The sequence below is a fragment of the Helianthus annuus genome, chromosome 13 (assembly GCF_002127325.2).
Source record: "Helianthus annuus cultivar XRQ/B chromosome 13, HanXRQr2.0-SUNRISE, whole genome shotgun sequence".
Lineage (NCBI taxonomy): Eukaryota > Viridiplantae > Streptophyta > Magnoliopsida > Asterales > Asteraceae > Helianthus > Helianthus annuus.
In genome coordinates this window covers 83,581,570-83,596,952 of record NC_035445.2, presented here as the reverse complement: position 1 = coordinate 83,596,952, position 15,383 = coordinate 83,581,570, and the positions used below count along the sequence as shown (strand labels likewise).

Below are 15,383 nucleotides of genomic sequence, written 5' to 3'. Positions count from 1 at the left end.
CATGAAGGCCAAGTACCCGCAGTTATTCAGATAGATCTGAAGCATCAAATTGGTAAAATCACACGGCGATGTACGGTTCTCGGCCTAATTTCGGGACGAAATTCCCTAAAGGAGGGGAGACTGTAACACCCCGTGTTTTCCCAAAGGTCAAAGTCAAAGTCAAGAGTTGACTGTTATTGGAATTAAAGATCAATAAAGATTAATTTCATTTTAGTTTCATTTTGATTTTCATATTATTTGGAGTAAGTGTTGTATAATCAAACTAATCGACCAATAATCGAACTGTGAATCAACGACCGACTGTGAATGATAGGAAGTAACAATGCAATAAAGCTAGTCAATCAATAATCAAGCTAATCAAATCAATCATCAAACTCAAGTGTGGGGATTTTAGTACTTTTTATACGTGTGTGTGTGCCTTATGTGTTACTTGTGCATGTTTACTTTTATGTTAAAGTGTGTGGTGAATCAATCAAAATCAATCAAGACTCAAAGGTGAATCAAACTCAATGGAAATCGAACCCGAAATGGTTGTAAGGATGCTCGTATGTTAGATATAGTAGTTGAGACTAAAAGTAATTTGATTAGGAATTCTATCATTCTCAAATCATCGTTCATCGAAGTCGAAATACCAAAAATCGTCGCGAAACACTCAAAACCAGGCAAGCCGATCGAACAGGGCAACCTGATCGAACAGGCTAGCCGATCGAACAGGGCAACCTGATCGAACAGGCTAGCCGATCGAACAGGCTGTTCGATCGGGCAGCTGCTCGATCAGGGATGCTGTTCGATCAGCTGACCCTTTCCTCTTTTGGAAGCCTATAAATAGGGCTGTCCTTGTCAAACTTTCCACTTTTGGAAAAGCTCTGACCGACCAGCCTCTTCTTCTCACTAAATCTCAGATTTCTCTCAAACCGGTAAGTATTACGCTCTAATCCTTGTACGTTTTTGTTCATTAATCGATTCTACATCTTTCTATCTTTCAAAACTTGGATTTCATCCATGAAATCACCAAGATCTAGGTGTTCTTGGGTGATGTCATCATGTGTTCTTCAAGAACACTAAGTTTTGGCATCACTCCACCATGAATAACTTAGATCTAACCGATTTCCACATAAATAACCTAAAATCTACCAAAGATCTTAACATTTCACGGTGGAAAAGGATTGGAAGATGGGTTTTCATCTATCTTTCAACTCTTTTACACTCAAAAAGGTGAAAACGAGACTTGAACCGATTTACAAATCAACCTAAACAAACACATGGTTCAAGATTCGGGTTTTACCGAGAGATATACCGATTTCGGGTAGAACGTTAAACTTAAGTTCCAAACCGCCTCTGGCCGAGCTTGGGTGATTCCTGCTCGAGTCAGTAGACTAAGTAGGGACTTCAGCTTTGTGGTTCAACTCGTAGTCAAAATATCTCTAAAACATCAACAATTAACGGGAATAACCAAGTGTTAAGTGATAGGTTAACCGAATCGAGTAGCTGGCCGAACGGCTAGGCTGTTCGATCGAACAGCCCAACCGAACGACTATGCCAACCGATCGACTAGGCTAACCGATCGACTAGCACTTAGTTCCACAAACTCATGAAGTGTAATATTGACAGAGTTCTATTCGATCGATCGAGCCACTCGATTGTGATCATTACTACTCGAATCATGAGATACTACACTTCAAAACACTTAGACTTTTCGAAACATTGGAATGTCACCCGATCGAGCATGCCAACCGATCGAGTGACATATTTGAAAACAATGAAGTGCTAGCCGATCGGTTGGGCTAACCGATCGAACAGCTGTTCGATTGGCCAACTTGAAAGGTAGTACAAACCATCATACACAAACACATCCTTCACATCAAAGGAAGAAACAATCCACTTGAAGGAACCAGCCGATCGAGCCAGCCGACCGATCGAATGGATGTTCGAACGGACTATCAAACCAATCGAACAGCCCACTCGATCGAACTGCCGTCCGATCGAATGGCCTACTCGATCCAAGTACATTGTTTACTTTTTCCGCGTTACTCATCGTTGTGTTATCGAACTATTCAGGCTAACCTATTCTCAGTGCTCCTTTCAATCCACGATCAACCACTGTGAGTATACTCGACCCCTTTTTGCTTTCAGCACTTTTGGGTGTTACATACGTAATCTATCAAATTCACAAACCACACAAACTATTTGAACGCTAACCTACTTGCATGTATTACTTGTCTAAATGATTGCTGTTTATTATGTTTACACGTGGAGTGCTATCTACCTGCTTTAGCAACATAGTACTATAGTTTGGACTCAGCACCCGTTCACACGGGGGTTGCTAAGGACAATTACTTGCATGGATTACGGTGGTAATCATGTATTGCGAACTGTCTCGGACAGTCAACTTGAAGTCATTGGTATCGATGGTCCCATGTTGATAATTTACATGCATCGTTTGCCCTTGTGTACGTGCTTGGTTATGCGTAAACTTTTCGAACTTTATATGCTATATCAAACTTGTGTACTCACCTTTACATTATATGTATTGACTTTTATTTTAACGTATGTGACAGGTGTTTAAGCTACTAGCGTGCTAGGGAAGCGAGGCAATAATAAGCTTCTAGGAGCCTGTGACCTTAGGACAGTGTCCACATACCTGCTCCAGGGCCATAATTATCTGTAGATCTTGTACTGGCACCTGTAGTCAGTAAGATTTACCGTTAGCCGTCTAGAAGTCTTAAGACAATATTTAAATTCGGTCTGTAATAATTAAGAATCTGAGTTGTCGGAACAGTTCCCATATTGTTTAGTTGATTTCTATGATAACTTGTTATTATTTGGGACACGGTATGGGACGTGTTATATAACTGAATTGTATGATAGTTGTTGTGGAGACTTCTGAACAATCTGTTTCGCTCAGTGCCGCGCCCCGATGATTCCGCCATCGGTTGGGGTGTGACAGTTACCAACGTAAACATATGCCCATGGTGCATTCTATAGTGGTTGTGGGCTTCTGTCAAGACATCGACGTCGCTCGCACCACTTCTCCTTTGAGTGTTATTGATGAGGTTATTGTATATGTTGTTGAAGTTGCTAACCTTCGTCCTCATAGCACCCCACTTTCCCGAAAAAGAGTCGGCGGTTCGATACACGCCACGACCTATTGCGGCGAAAAACTTCTCGCGTATACGACCCCAAAATACCTTATGTCTTGGTCGTCTCCTAAAAAATTATTTACAAAAGCATAAAAAATATTATTTACAAAAGCATAAAAAATATTACCAACAATCTCGTCCTCCGACACGTCGAGCCATGCTTTTACCAACTCGAACTCTTCCTTAGGCGACCAAAATTCTACCTTCTTAGGGGTACGTTTTTCGGTCTCATCCTTCTTTTTATGGCTTCTTTTTTTATAGAAGAGGATTCGACTTGGGTTTCGGGAACGTATTCGGTTTCGCTTGTGTCTTGGGTAACGGGTATGTTTTGTGGTGGCATGTTTGACGGAAAAAATGGGGGGTGAGAATAATACCCGAAATATGGGGGCATCGGTTGAGTGGTGGGACGAGGAGAAGTTGGTGGCATTGGATAATATCCAACCTCACCCGTACGCGGGTCTCGGCGATAGCGGTCCTCTTGCTCGTTGTTTTGCATATTTTGCCAAAACGGATTGGTCGGGTCCCATGGGTTGTTGGGGTTGTTGGGAAGTTTTTAAAAATATGAAGAGAATTGTATAAAAAGTGAGGTAGAAAGTGAGAGGAATGATGTGAAAATGGTAAAGAATAATGGATATTTATAGTGTTAATTTATAAATATAATAAAAAGTAATTTTTTTTATATATGACCGTTTTCAACGGTCAAAAGTTTTAATGTTCCTCGGTCCAAGCGCAACGAAGCTCGTTACCATGCTGGCGATGAATCAATGGCGCCCCGACATAGCGCCGGGGGTGTGGGACAATGGCGCCGTGGGGCGCTATAGGTGGCCAACTGGGTTGGGTGGCGCCCCCACACCCTCCGACCTAAGGTTTAAGGACCATTAGATCCTAGGTTCGATTCTCACAAGGGAGTTTTTCATGTTTATTGGATTTTCTTCTGAATTAGTGTATATGCTATATTGCTTAGACCATGTGTAGTGGTTTAGCAAAATAATGCCCCCACCATGGGGCATTATTCGACACGTGTCAGTTCAGTCAGCATGGGGCGTTATTGCAAAAGTGGCGTAGTGGGAATAATGCCCAAATAATGCCCCTTCCAATTATTAAACAATTATTTTTAAGGTTAAAAAAGAAAGGAAACTACAAGTGCCCCAAACCCATTGGCTAGTCAACATGGTTGGCCGGATCTTGAGCGTTGTTTTAAAAACTCTAAATAAATTTTTTTTCAAAAATAATGCCCCAAAACGTCCCATGTAATGGGTTGGGGGCGTTTTTAGGCGTTTTTTTTTTTTCAATTTTTTTTAAAAATCACGCCCCACTACGGTCTTAGTGGAGATGGATATGATCGGGTAGTTTCTCTCGTGGTACGATAATATTCCAATAGTCTGTAAGTGATCCAAATTTATGGTAAAAAAGGGAAAAAGATTATTTTAAACAGGATTTGATATTGGGGCGGATAGGGGAACAAAAGCCTCTTGTGAAACACAATCCATTCATTACATTACCCCTTAATCTTTATCTTACTGGTTCAAATTACACCATAAAACCTCAATTGCAATTGCATCATCATCAAACAAGAAAGCCATTAATGTCGTCGAAGAAAGGAGGAACTGCGTTGCAGAAAGATGCACCATGGAGGGCAGCTTCTTCAACTGCCACCAAACCCCTCCCCAAAATCCACCTTTCCCCTCTTTTATCCCTCCCTCAAAACCCCCACACAGATTATGCTCTCTCTCTCATCAAGGTAATTGCAAATTTGTTAGGGTTTTAGTTGGTTGAAAAGGGATGTGAATTGATATATGAACATGGGTTTTGGTTGTTTGAATTGTATGTGTTACTACATGAAAGTTTGGATTTTGGAATTGGGGTTCTTGTGGGTGGAAATTGTTTTGTAATTTGTTGTGGGTTTTTGGTTTTATTGAGTCTTTTTGGGTTTTGGGTGGGTTTTTTGCAGCACCCGGATCCGATTGGATACGGGTTAGGGACGGAAGCTATAGTGGAAGCAGCAGGGCCAGAGTGTGTTGTTCCTGGACAGATTACACCAGTTAAACTTCTTGGACTAAAGGTGCATTCTTTATATGGTTATACCTTCGAATAAACCATTGAGTATCGTATGATTTTAATGTTTTTTCGGTTTTTAATTGGTTGATCATCGGCTAAAACTATAGGAAAGCGTTTAGTTTAAACTTTGAAAGGCAAAATTTCAATCTTTGTTGGGTCACATGAAGTATAGGGGCGTGTTTAATACATATCCAATTTTTAGTAAAGAACCACATAATGCGCTCGCACGTAGCGCTTGACACATATATTAGAAGTTATAAGGATAGTGAGGTAAGCAGTTATATAACCACCTTATGTATCACAATCAAAGCAAAAAAGTACAAGTGCATTATACGGTTCTCTACTTGCTACTGTATTGAATGTCCCTCATGAAGTATATATTCGTTTCCAAGTTCCAACATTAGTTTCTTCACATCTTGAAAGATTTTGAAAACGAGTAAATTACGTTTTTGGCCCCTGTGGTTATATTACTTTTACTATATTAGCCCAAAATAAGAATTTTTAACATATCTGCCCCCATGGTCTCTATAACTAACCATTTTGGCCCCTAAGTCTAACCATTTTGGCCCCCATGGTCTCTATAACTAACTATTTTGGCCCCCATGATCTCTAGACTTAGGGGCCAAAATGGTTAGTTATAGAGACCATGGGGGCAAATATGTTAAAAATTCTTATTTTGGGCTAATATAGTAAAAGTGATATAACCACAGGGGCCAAAAATGTAATTTACTCTTTTGAAAACCTTCATTTTTTGTCCATCTTGTTTTTGTAATTTAATATTTTCACCTTTTATGGGTCCTGTTTAGATTATTGAGAAGAAATGAAGATATCAGGGCGAGCCTCATTTTTTCATTTCAGATATATTGGAAAAATGAGCCATTTAATATATATTTCTTGTAAGGTGATAAAAATCGTCCTTTATGTATGTTACTTATTGCAAATTGTGTCCTTTGTCTTCAATAATTACAGAAAACGTACTCGATGTTTGCAAACCCTTGCAAGTTATGTCCTTTAGCCCTAACTCAGTTAATTTTTTGTGGTTAAATCTGACCAAATGGACCCCACATGAGGGTATTTTGGTCATTTTACTCTCATGTGGGGTCCATTTGGTTAGATTTAACCACAAAAATACCCTCATGTGGGGTCCATTTGGTGAGATTTAACCACAAAAATTAACTGAGTTAGGGCTAAAGGACATAACTTGCAAGGGTTTGCAAACATCGAGTACGTTTTCTGTAACTATTGAAGACAAAGGACACAATTTGCAATAAGTGACATACATAAAGGACGATTTTTGTAATTTACTCTTGATTATAAGTCTCTCTAGGCAACTATTGGTGTGAAATACAAATTATTTGGAATCAATTTATTTTTGCGACGCATATTCACCGTCTTTCAAACGTTTATTCAAGTCTCATCTTGCTTTCTTAACGTTTATATGAAGGTCTGGCCTGTCGATATTGACTTGAAGTTTTTGGAACCTGTTGGCAAAGAACTCAAAAATATTGGAAAGGTAAATTCCAGTTTTTTTAATTACCCTAAATATGAATTTTTATTTTATTTATTTGGTCCTTGGTAGAGCATAACGAATATTCCCATCATCCCCTGAACATCGTAACGATATTATTTTTTGATGTAAAGTTTACTTTTTTGTCATTGTGGTGCAGTTTATGGATTCCGCAGTTGAGGTTATGAACAGATCTTTTGAGGATCGTTAGGATTACAAGCCGTTTACGAGGTTTATTTTGCAGCATTCTAGTTACGAGTATGAGTGTAATCGTCAACTCCCCGGGTCTTCAAAATGTTTCTTGTAGCTTTGTTCATGATTTCTCATCATTCTTGTTGTGTTGAAACTAGAACACATGTTATACAGCAGTATTTTTGAAATCTGACTTTTGTGGTCAAACTTCTTGTTTAGCTCAAGCTTAATATTGATATGAGTTCTTTGTTACAAGTTAATCCAGACATGTATGTCCGATTTTATCTCTTCCATGATCTTTCGCGACTCCATTGGATGATGTTGAATGTTCTATCGTTCATTGCCTACCGTATGAAGTATGAACCAAGGGTTGCCAAAACAATAGCGTCGCCATCTTTTTATACACCTTGTTCCCCATGATTCCATTCAATAGTTTCGGCATGTCTTGTGTCGTGTTAGCCTACACCATTGATAGTCTACACCAGCTCCAAACCTTGGTCCAAGCTGTTCAGCTAGCGGCAGGAGATGAGAGCATATGGCCATCCATTATTTACCGTAGAAAGAGTACTAATACATGACCTGGTAGTCTAATGGTATGGTGTTTGCCTCCACAAAAGTGATGTGGGTTCAGACAATTGCTATTTTTGGTTCACCTTTGGCACATCTCTTTATGTGTTTAGATGAGTTATAAATTAGTATTTATATATTGCTAAATTTCGTGCATTAAATGGTCAAATAAGAGAGTATTATCGTGTATCTATCATAAATTTTGTCGAGTAAACTGCTAAAATGGTCCCTGAGGTTTGGTCACTTTTGCCACTTTAGTCCAAAACTCAAACCTTTTGAATCTGGGTCCAGGTGGTTTCAATTTTGTTGCCAATTTCATCCAAAATCAAAATCTGGTCAGATTTTTCAGTTAATATCCAACTTTTCTGTCATTTTCTTCTCTTTTAATGAAGGGCAAAATAGGCTTTTAACATTTTATTATAACAAATTAAAAAAAAATCTGACTATTTTTCTCTTCATTAAAAGGGAGGAAAAAGACAAAAAGTTAGATGTCAACTGAAAAATCTGACCAAATTTTGTTTTTAATGAAAATGGCAACAAAATTAAGACCACAAGGACGCACATTCAAAAGGTTTGAATTTTGGACTAAAGTGGCAAAAGTGACCAAACCTCAAAGGACCATTTTAGCACTTTACTCAATTTTGTCACTTGAAGGTACATTTTGTTGACGATACGCAAGGGGTGATTCAGGTACAACATGACTTTCGTTTGGGAATAAAATCGAATACACAAGCAAATGCATATGCGCGACCATAGATTCGCATATTATCTAGTTGTGGGGGATATAGAGGCATAAAACATTCGAAAGAGAAAACATAAACCAGAATCCCTTGTTAATTCAATATCATTCTAGAGAACTTTTTCCCAGATGTTTTGTCGTCACAGTAACACAATTTGATCGGACGAAGAACACAAAAACATGAATGATAACAACACAACTAACAAAGACGAAATAAAACTCATAGAATTTAGCTTAGAAGCCCCATCACTATCTTCACCATAATCATTTTCACTATCATCTACACCTCCATCACCGTTACCATCACCACCGGTCCACTTTCCAAGCTTATTACTCCTGCCCATCATCAAATTCCCATCTCAAATATTACCCAACATACAAGTTCATAATAGTAATTAAAATGAATTATACAAATAAATTTCTTGATAATAAAATCACATGAGGCGATATGACATCATCAAATTTGTTTAGATAACAAAACAACCATGATTGGTGGGATGTAACTGGATAAATTGTCACTTTAGGGTAAATTTTCAAAATTTTCATCATTGATCTATTATATAATATTATTTTACAAAAAAAAAAAAAAAAGCAAAGTGAAACAAAAAAGAACCATAGGGGGTGAAACAAAGCCAAGAGAAAAAGTCAAAAGGTATGTGCAAGAGAAAAGAGATGTTTTTCTACATCATCTCTGGCATGATATAAACTTTCAAAAAAAAATCTCTGGCATGATATGGTAGAAAAATCATAAAATAATCACCTTTTCTTATTATAGTGTATATAAGTTTAAGGTTATCTTAATATAAACAATCCTTTTTTACTAATGTTTTGTAACTGATCCAAATTTATCGTTAAAAAAAACTTTAAAAAGAAAACTTTGTGTTGACGATACTAAAACTTTAACACATATTAAATTAAATTTTGTATAAAACATAAAATCTCTCCATAATTGTAATTAACTTATAGGACAACACACTACCGAAAATACACATAATTTTTATTAGGTGCAACTGTTACCTGCTACCGAGTACACCTGCATTCATGGTGAGTTGGTCGATCAAGGCCGCCGATTTAGGTTCGACACTGTAGGCTTTCTCATACTTAAGCTCTAACCCTTCGCCTGACGGCACAAAGAAAGCTCCGTTCATTAGAATATCCCCTTCACTCCTCCAGTTCCACCCCTTCCAGTGCTGGTCTGGTGTATCTACCCTCTTTGTCACCTTTCAATCAACTTTCCCACGTCAGAAGCATCCGAATTCATCAAAAAAACAATACATCCAGCATTTCAAGCCATTATACGGGTCGTATGACATGTGAAAAATGGTAATAGGGACCCATATGACCTTGTTCGCGGTGTGTGTGACGTTATGTCAGTCACTTCTATGTCTTTATAACACCATACGAGCTCATATGACCATTTTTTGTTTGTCAGACACTTATATGATACGTCAGTGGTATGTAGGTGTGTGGAGAAAACCAAAAGAATCAAACTAAAACCAAATTAACTGACATAACCGGGCCATACAAAAACCCGACAATTTTTTTTCTGGAAAATCCAAAATTTATGATTTGGTTTTGAATTTTCTAAAAGCTGAAAAAAAAAAAAAAAAAAAAAAAAAAAACCGTTTATGTCCTTAGTGTTTGTCACTGATTTTATGGATTAATACTTTTATTTTTCAATGTCAACTTGTAGACCTAAATATTTAGGACCAAACATTTTATAAAAAATTAATCATTAGCTAATAAAAAACCTCTAGCCCAAATTCATTATATTTTAGTTATTATTATCATATTTTCAGCCCAAAATTTTCAACCCACAAACCGAATTGAACCCGTCGTGAAAACCAAGAAAACCGAAACCAAATATTTATTTTCTGGTTCAACTTAAAGTTTCCCAAACCGACTCATGCACAACCCTAAATATACCTCTTTTGCATTGGGATTAGCCGGAGCAGTATACCGGTTACCCTGACTATTAATCGTCGGATTCCCACTCCCTCCGATCGCGTACATCTCCCACCGGCTATACACATTATTAACAACATGTATATACCCTCTTCGGCACCGGGGCATTCGCTGCACCAACTTCTCTCCAAAATGGTTAAACGCAATGGTCACTTGCATCCCGGAATCCGGCAAATAATCATCACTATGTCCGAGCAACATCACCTCATCATGATGCGAAAACAAGTTATTCGATATAGTTATTCCAGTAGACCCCATAATAACATCAACAAGACCATCTTTGCAATGTGACAACGAGCAATGATCGATCCAAATGTCACGTGACCCGAAAACGGATATCCCGTCACCATCCGACTTTGTTCGGTACCCGTAATGGGTCGGGCTGGACCGGATGTTCGTGTTACCGGATGGGTAACAATGGTGGATATGAATGTTGTGGATAATGATGTTGGTGATGAACTGGAGGGTAATGCAGCCTCCGCCGGTTATGTGGACGTTGGCGCCGCGGCCGTCGAGGGTTTTGAAGCTGTTGAAGATGAGTTCTTGTGATAGTTGGATGTGCATGTTGGTTGGGAAGACGATCCATAGCGGTTCGGTTTGGATGACGGCGTACCGGAGGGTTCCGGGGCGGGGGTTGACCGCGTCGTGGTCGGAGGAGTCGGTTACAACGTAGTAACGGCCGCCTTTGCCGCCGAGTGCGTATTGGCCGAAGCCAATGCCGCAATCGGCTAAGCGTTGGCGGTTTAGGTGCCAGTTGGGGTCGCACCGCCAGCAGTCGTCGATTGGGTTACCCGATAAACATGAGGATGATGAGTCATCGGTGGCGTATGATAGCATTTGTCTTCGTGAAATGGACGTATTTACCCTCCTGTCGGAAAAGAAAAATATATTTTTATTTTTTTAGAACGACAACTCATACGCTTTTAATCGTATTACTCAGAAAAACAAAGGATCATCCAACACTTTAATATAGCCACACCAAAATTGGTTTGGTATATATTTACACTAGGTTATAACCCCGTGTGTTACACGGGTTGAATAAATAAATTTTATATAGTAAATAATAAAACAAAATACCTTTAAAAACCCCATTTATTGCACGAGTTGAATAAATGTAATTTTATATGTTAAATAATAAAAAGTTAAATCTATAAGAACCATATGTATTGTACGGGTTCATTAAATGTAATTTCATATACCAAATAATAAAAAAGTTGTATCTTTACACGAATTGAATAAATATAATATTGTTTACCAAATAATGAATAAAAAAAAAGTTAATTTAAAAACTCCCGTGTATTACACAGGTTGAATACATATGATCTTACATACCAAATAATAAGAAAATTATATTAAAAAAAAACGAATGGATATACTTGGTACACATTGTTTATATTACCAAAGGTGTCATATAACAACTACAATTTTAGTTTCCTTTTACCCAAATTATTACTTATTTTTTATAGACACCTACTTTTTATTTATAATATAAAAATTTACTCTTATTCTTTTCGATGATTTAATTATCTCTAATAAACTTATAATTTTTACCATAGTATATTAGTAAAATCAATGATTTTATATTTGTAATCAGGGCCGGCTCTGGGCCTGGCAAACCCGTGCCGACGCCCTAGGCTTAAAATTTCAAAGGGCCTGAAAATTTTTTATATGCTTGTATATATTTATTAAATTATATATTTAGTGTATTTATCCATCTATTATGCAAAAAGGATTGGTGGTGTAGTGGCAAAAGTCATCTCAAAATAATGTAAAGGTCTCAAGTTCGAGTCTTTGTTCCATCACTAAGTTTTTATTTTTGTAATTTATTTACCCTTAACCATAATTTTGGGCCTAATTCTTTTCGTCGCCCAAGGCCTAAATTTTTTCAAGAGTTTTCGAGGACTGCTTTGTTTGTAATTTTATTTGGTATTATTTTATTAAAAGTGAATATTATACATATCATTATATACACTAAATAACAATTATCTATAATTAAGTATTAAACTAAATAATATTTAGTAGCTAAAATTTATCAATAACTAAGGGGAAAAATTGACAATATAAGATTTTAAAACCCCTAGAAGTTTAAAAATTACTTACATAAAAAGTTATTAATAAATTTTAGATGAGTTGAAAATATCCGAAAATTAGGTTTGAAATTATTTTAAGTTTTGAATTCCTTAGTTACTTACGCTTTTTTTTGTATGTGAATAGCATTGGGTATTTATATTTAAAAGATATATAAATATATAGATAGATAAATATGGATTTGAAATAGAGGATATATATAAAAGAAGTTTCATCATTATAATTATTATTTAATTATTAAAACAGAATATTAAGACGGAAAAACTAAAAGTAGATGTCTCCAATGAATGACACGTGTCCTTTAATAGGTTTCTTTTATTATATAGTATAGATTTATGATTTATTTTCATGGTCCTATTTGATTTTCATGTGAAAGTTTGACTTTATCCATGTCTTTACGCTGTACGAATTTAATATGATACATGTGGGATGATAAATTACCAAAAATACATATAGTTTTGTAACAACTTGTTAACAACACATTTAGGGGCTGTTTGACAACTTCTGAATGTTTAAGTATTGAACCAGTAAGAGCTTTTAAACCATTCAGACTCTGTATAATGCTTAACCATTCAGTGGTAACTGTCTAAACTATTCAGACATCTGCTCGCAAAACAAACAGTTTGAACCATTAAGTGTTGAACCAGTAAGAGATCTGAACCATTAAGAGCCTCTATTAATAGGTAAACAAATAGCCACTTAAATATGTTTATGTACGGCTTAATACTTTTATAACATTTATAACCCGACTCGGACAACCCGTTTCACATATAAAACCGTTTAAATAAAAGGAATATAAGGGTGAAGGGGGTGCACACCTAATAGGTGAGTGCCCTCTCTTACGCCAAACCAATCCCCGTGTGCCACGTCAACTCCCCTCTTAAACTCCCCTAACACCCCCATTTGATGGCGCCACTCCCCTATTAGGTGAATTGGTTTTTTAAAAAAAAAAAAAAAAAAAAATAAAGAAAAACTGTGATTGGTCCCCTCTCTCCTCTCTCCTCTCTCTCTCCTCCCCTCTCATCGGTGAGCCGCCACCTAACCTCCCTCCTCTCTCTTCCCCGATTTCACCCACCGCATGGTTGGCGGCACCTTCACCGGGTCGGCAAGGGGGTTACCGAAATGAATTCGGTGGGCATAAAAAGCACGTATATCCAGAACAGAGACAAGGGGGGACCGTTGCCATGATATCTTGAACAAATAAAAGTCAAAAGTAGACCAATTATTAAATTATTAATTTAATATTATTATATTAGCACTGGGCTCAAGTGAACTTAAAGGAAAAACATCCATTAATTATTAATCCTCTTTAAATATTAACATTTTTTGTCTACAAGTTTGTCGATTCTTTTAATTACACTAAACACTTTAATTAATTACTTTCGTCACGTTACCCATATTACTCATACTTACTTGACACTAAGCAGAGATATTTGCCTCTTAAAATGAAGTTTTATATTCAAATCCGGACAAAATCAATATTTTAGGATTATTTGTGTAAAATAGATTAACATTTATCGTCCAAAAAATATATTCTAAAAGTACTTCATTGGACCTTTTGACAATTAATATCCGTAGGGGACTAGAATCCTTGACCTTTTGGTGAGAAACATCATTTTACGAATCTGAAATAACTTAAATCTTTAAACATTACATGTGCTTTCTTAAGAAGAGCTAACTTACACACTAGCTATTAGCTAACCGTAGTACTAAAAGCATCTCCAATGGCTAGGCCGTTGGAGATGTTCGCTCAACAAACCACAACTCAAACAAACCTTCATGTTGGAAGAGGTCGTCTGGTGGGAGGCGGTTTGGTGGATCGGACAGGTGTGGTTTGGAAGGAGTGGGGACCACCAAGGGCGAAGGATAGTTGATACCCGAGGGTGCACCCCCCTAATGTTTCGGTTAGAAGTATAAAATTTCTGATTTTTCATCTAAAAATTTTAAAATTATAAAGGATTGCCCCTAATTATTTTGCCTAAATATTTATATAATATATAAATTGGGTCTTCTGACTCTCTCTCCAACTTTTGGTTAAGCTCCGCCAATGGACCACCCACTCACAATAGTTTTTTTTTTTTTTAATTGTATAAAGTGGTGCTGTTGTTGGAGGAAAAATGAGGTTTAAAATAGTGGTGGTTTAGAACAATGTGGCATGCTAACTTAGATAGTCTTCTGTTGGAATAGACTTGGTCTATTGTTGTTGTAGATGCTCTAAATTTATATTTTTATCCAACTAGAGCCTAAACCAAACTAGTTATTAACACCATTATATAGACACTTTGATACCGTCGTATAACAAGTAGCTAGCTCATCTAGCTAACAAAAGAATGACTGACACGCGTTTTATTTTAGAACTTAATGTATATTCTCTCTTGATTTTGTACATATTAAAGAGATAAAGGGGGAGGATATTCTCATTTAGTGGTAAAACCTTATAACTTTTGGAAAAAGAAAAACAATTATAACAAATACATTTTGCTTTTAAGTTTTAACACATACATTTTGAACTTCTTACAAAGTAAGGACCTCCACTATGAATAAACTACTATTTGCACCCATAACTCCATGTTGAGAAGTATGAGCCCAAAAAAACAAGGTTAAGTAAGGTACATTGTAAAGAAAGGGTTGTACCTTTGAAGATCTTGAACAACAATCTCTGGTGAAGGGTGTTGGCCAGGTAGTGTTACATTTTGGAACACCATTGTTGCTCCAGCTTCTTGAGCTATGTTCACTGCTAACAAGGTGTACAACATAACAATGCAAGTTCTTCTGTGAGCCATAAATGTGGATAAGAAGGGTATAATGGTAGATGTGAGAGAGTGTTATGAAGATGGAGAAGGGGCTGAGTGGTCAGTTCTCACTTCTCAGTCAACCTCCACTGGTTGGACTAGTGAGTGAGGATTTATAACCAGAGTAAAAGCAAATTGTGGGAAGATTTCAATTTGGTGGGGTCCAAAGTGTTATAAAGGTAAATTGAAAAGAGTAATAGATTGAGAACAAAGTCACTCTGGACCATTTTTCATACTTTAAAGAATAAAAATAACAAAGAATAAAAATAACATCAATAATTTTTTAAGCACCGATAGTGGTCATTGATAAAGATAAAACCTTTAAACACTGCGTT

General features: G+C 36.9%; 2 protein-coding genes across 2 annotated transcripts; one reads left to right on the top strand and one right to left on the bottom strand.

The window, feature by feature from the left end:
• The first annotated feature begins 4,586 nt into the window (after positions 1–4,586).
• On the top strand, positions 4,587–7,157 carry LOC110898400. Its single transcript, XM_022145180.2, has 4 exons — positions 4,587–4,881; positions 5,092–5,202; positions 6,643–6,711; positions 6,866–7,157. Exons 1-4 carry the CDS (start codon positions 4,726–4,728, stop codon positions 6,914–6,916), a joined length of 387 nt encoding a protein of 128 aa, XP_022000872.1. The 5' UTR covers positions 4,587–4,725; the 3' UTR covers positions 6,917–7,157.
• Positions 7,158–8,273: 1,116 nt separating this feature from the next.
• Positions 8,274–15,144, bottom strand: LOC110898402 (probable pectate lyase 12). Its single transcript, XM_022145182.2, has 4 exons — positions 14,891–15,144; positions 10,130–11,036; positions 9,221–9,423; positions 8,274–8,539 (listed from the first exon to the last, which is right to left on the bottom strand). The coding sequence occupies exons 1-4, from the start codon at positions 15,037–15,039 to the stop codon at positions 8,344–8,346; spliced, it is 1,455 nt and encodes a 484-aa protein (XP_022000874.1). The 5' UTR covers positions 15,040–15,144; the 3' UTR covers positions 8,274–8,343.
• Positions 15,145–15,383: the final 239 nt, after the last annotated feature.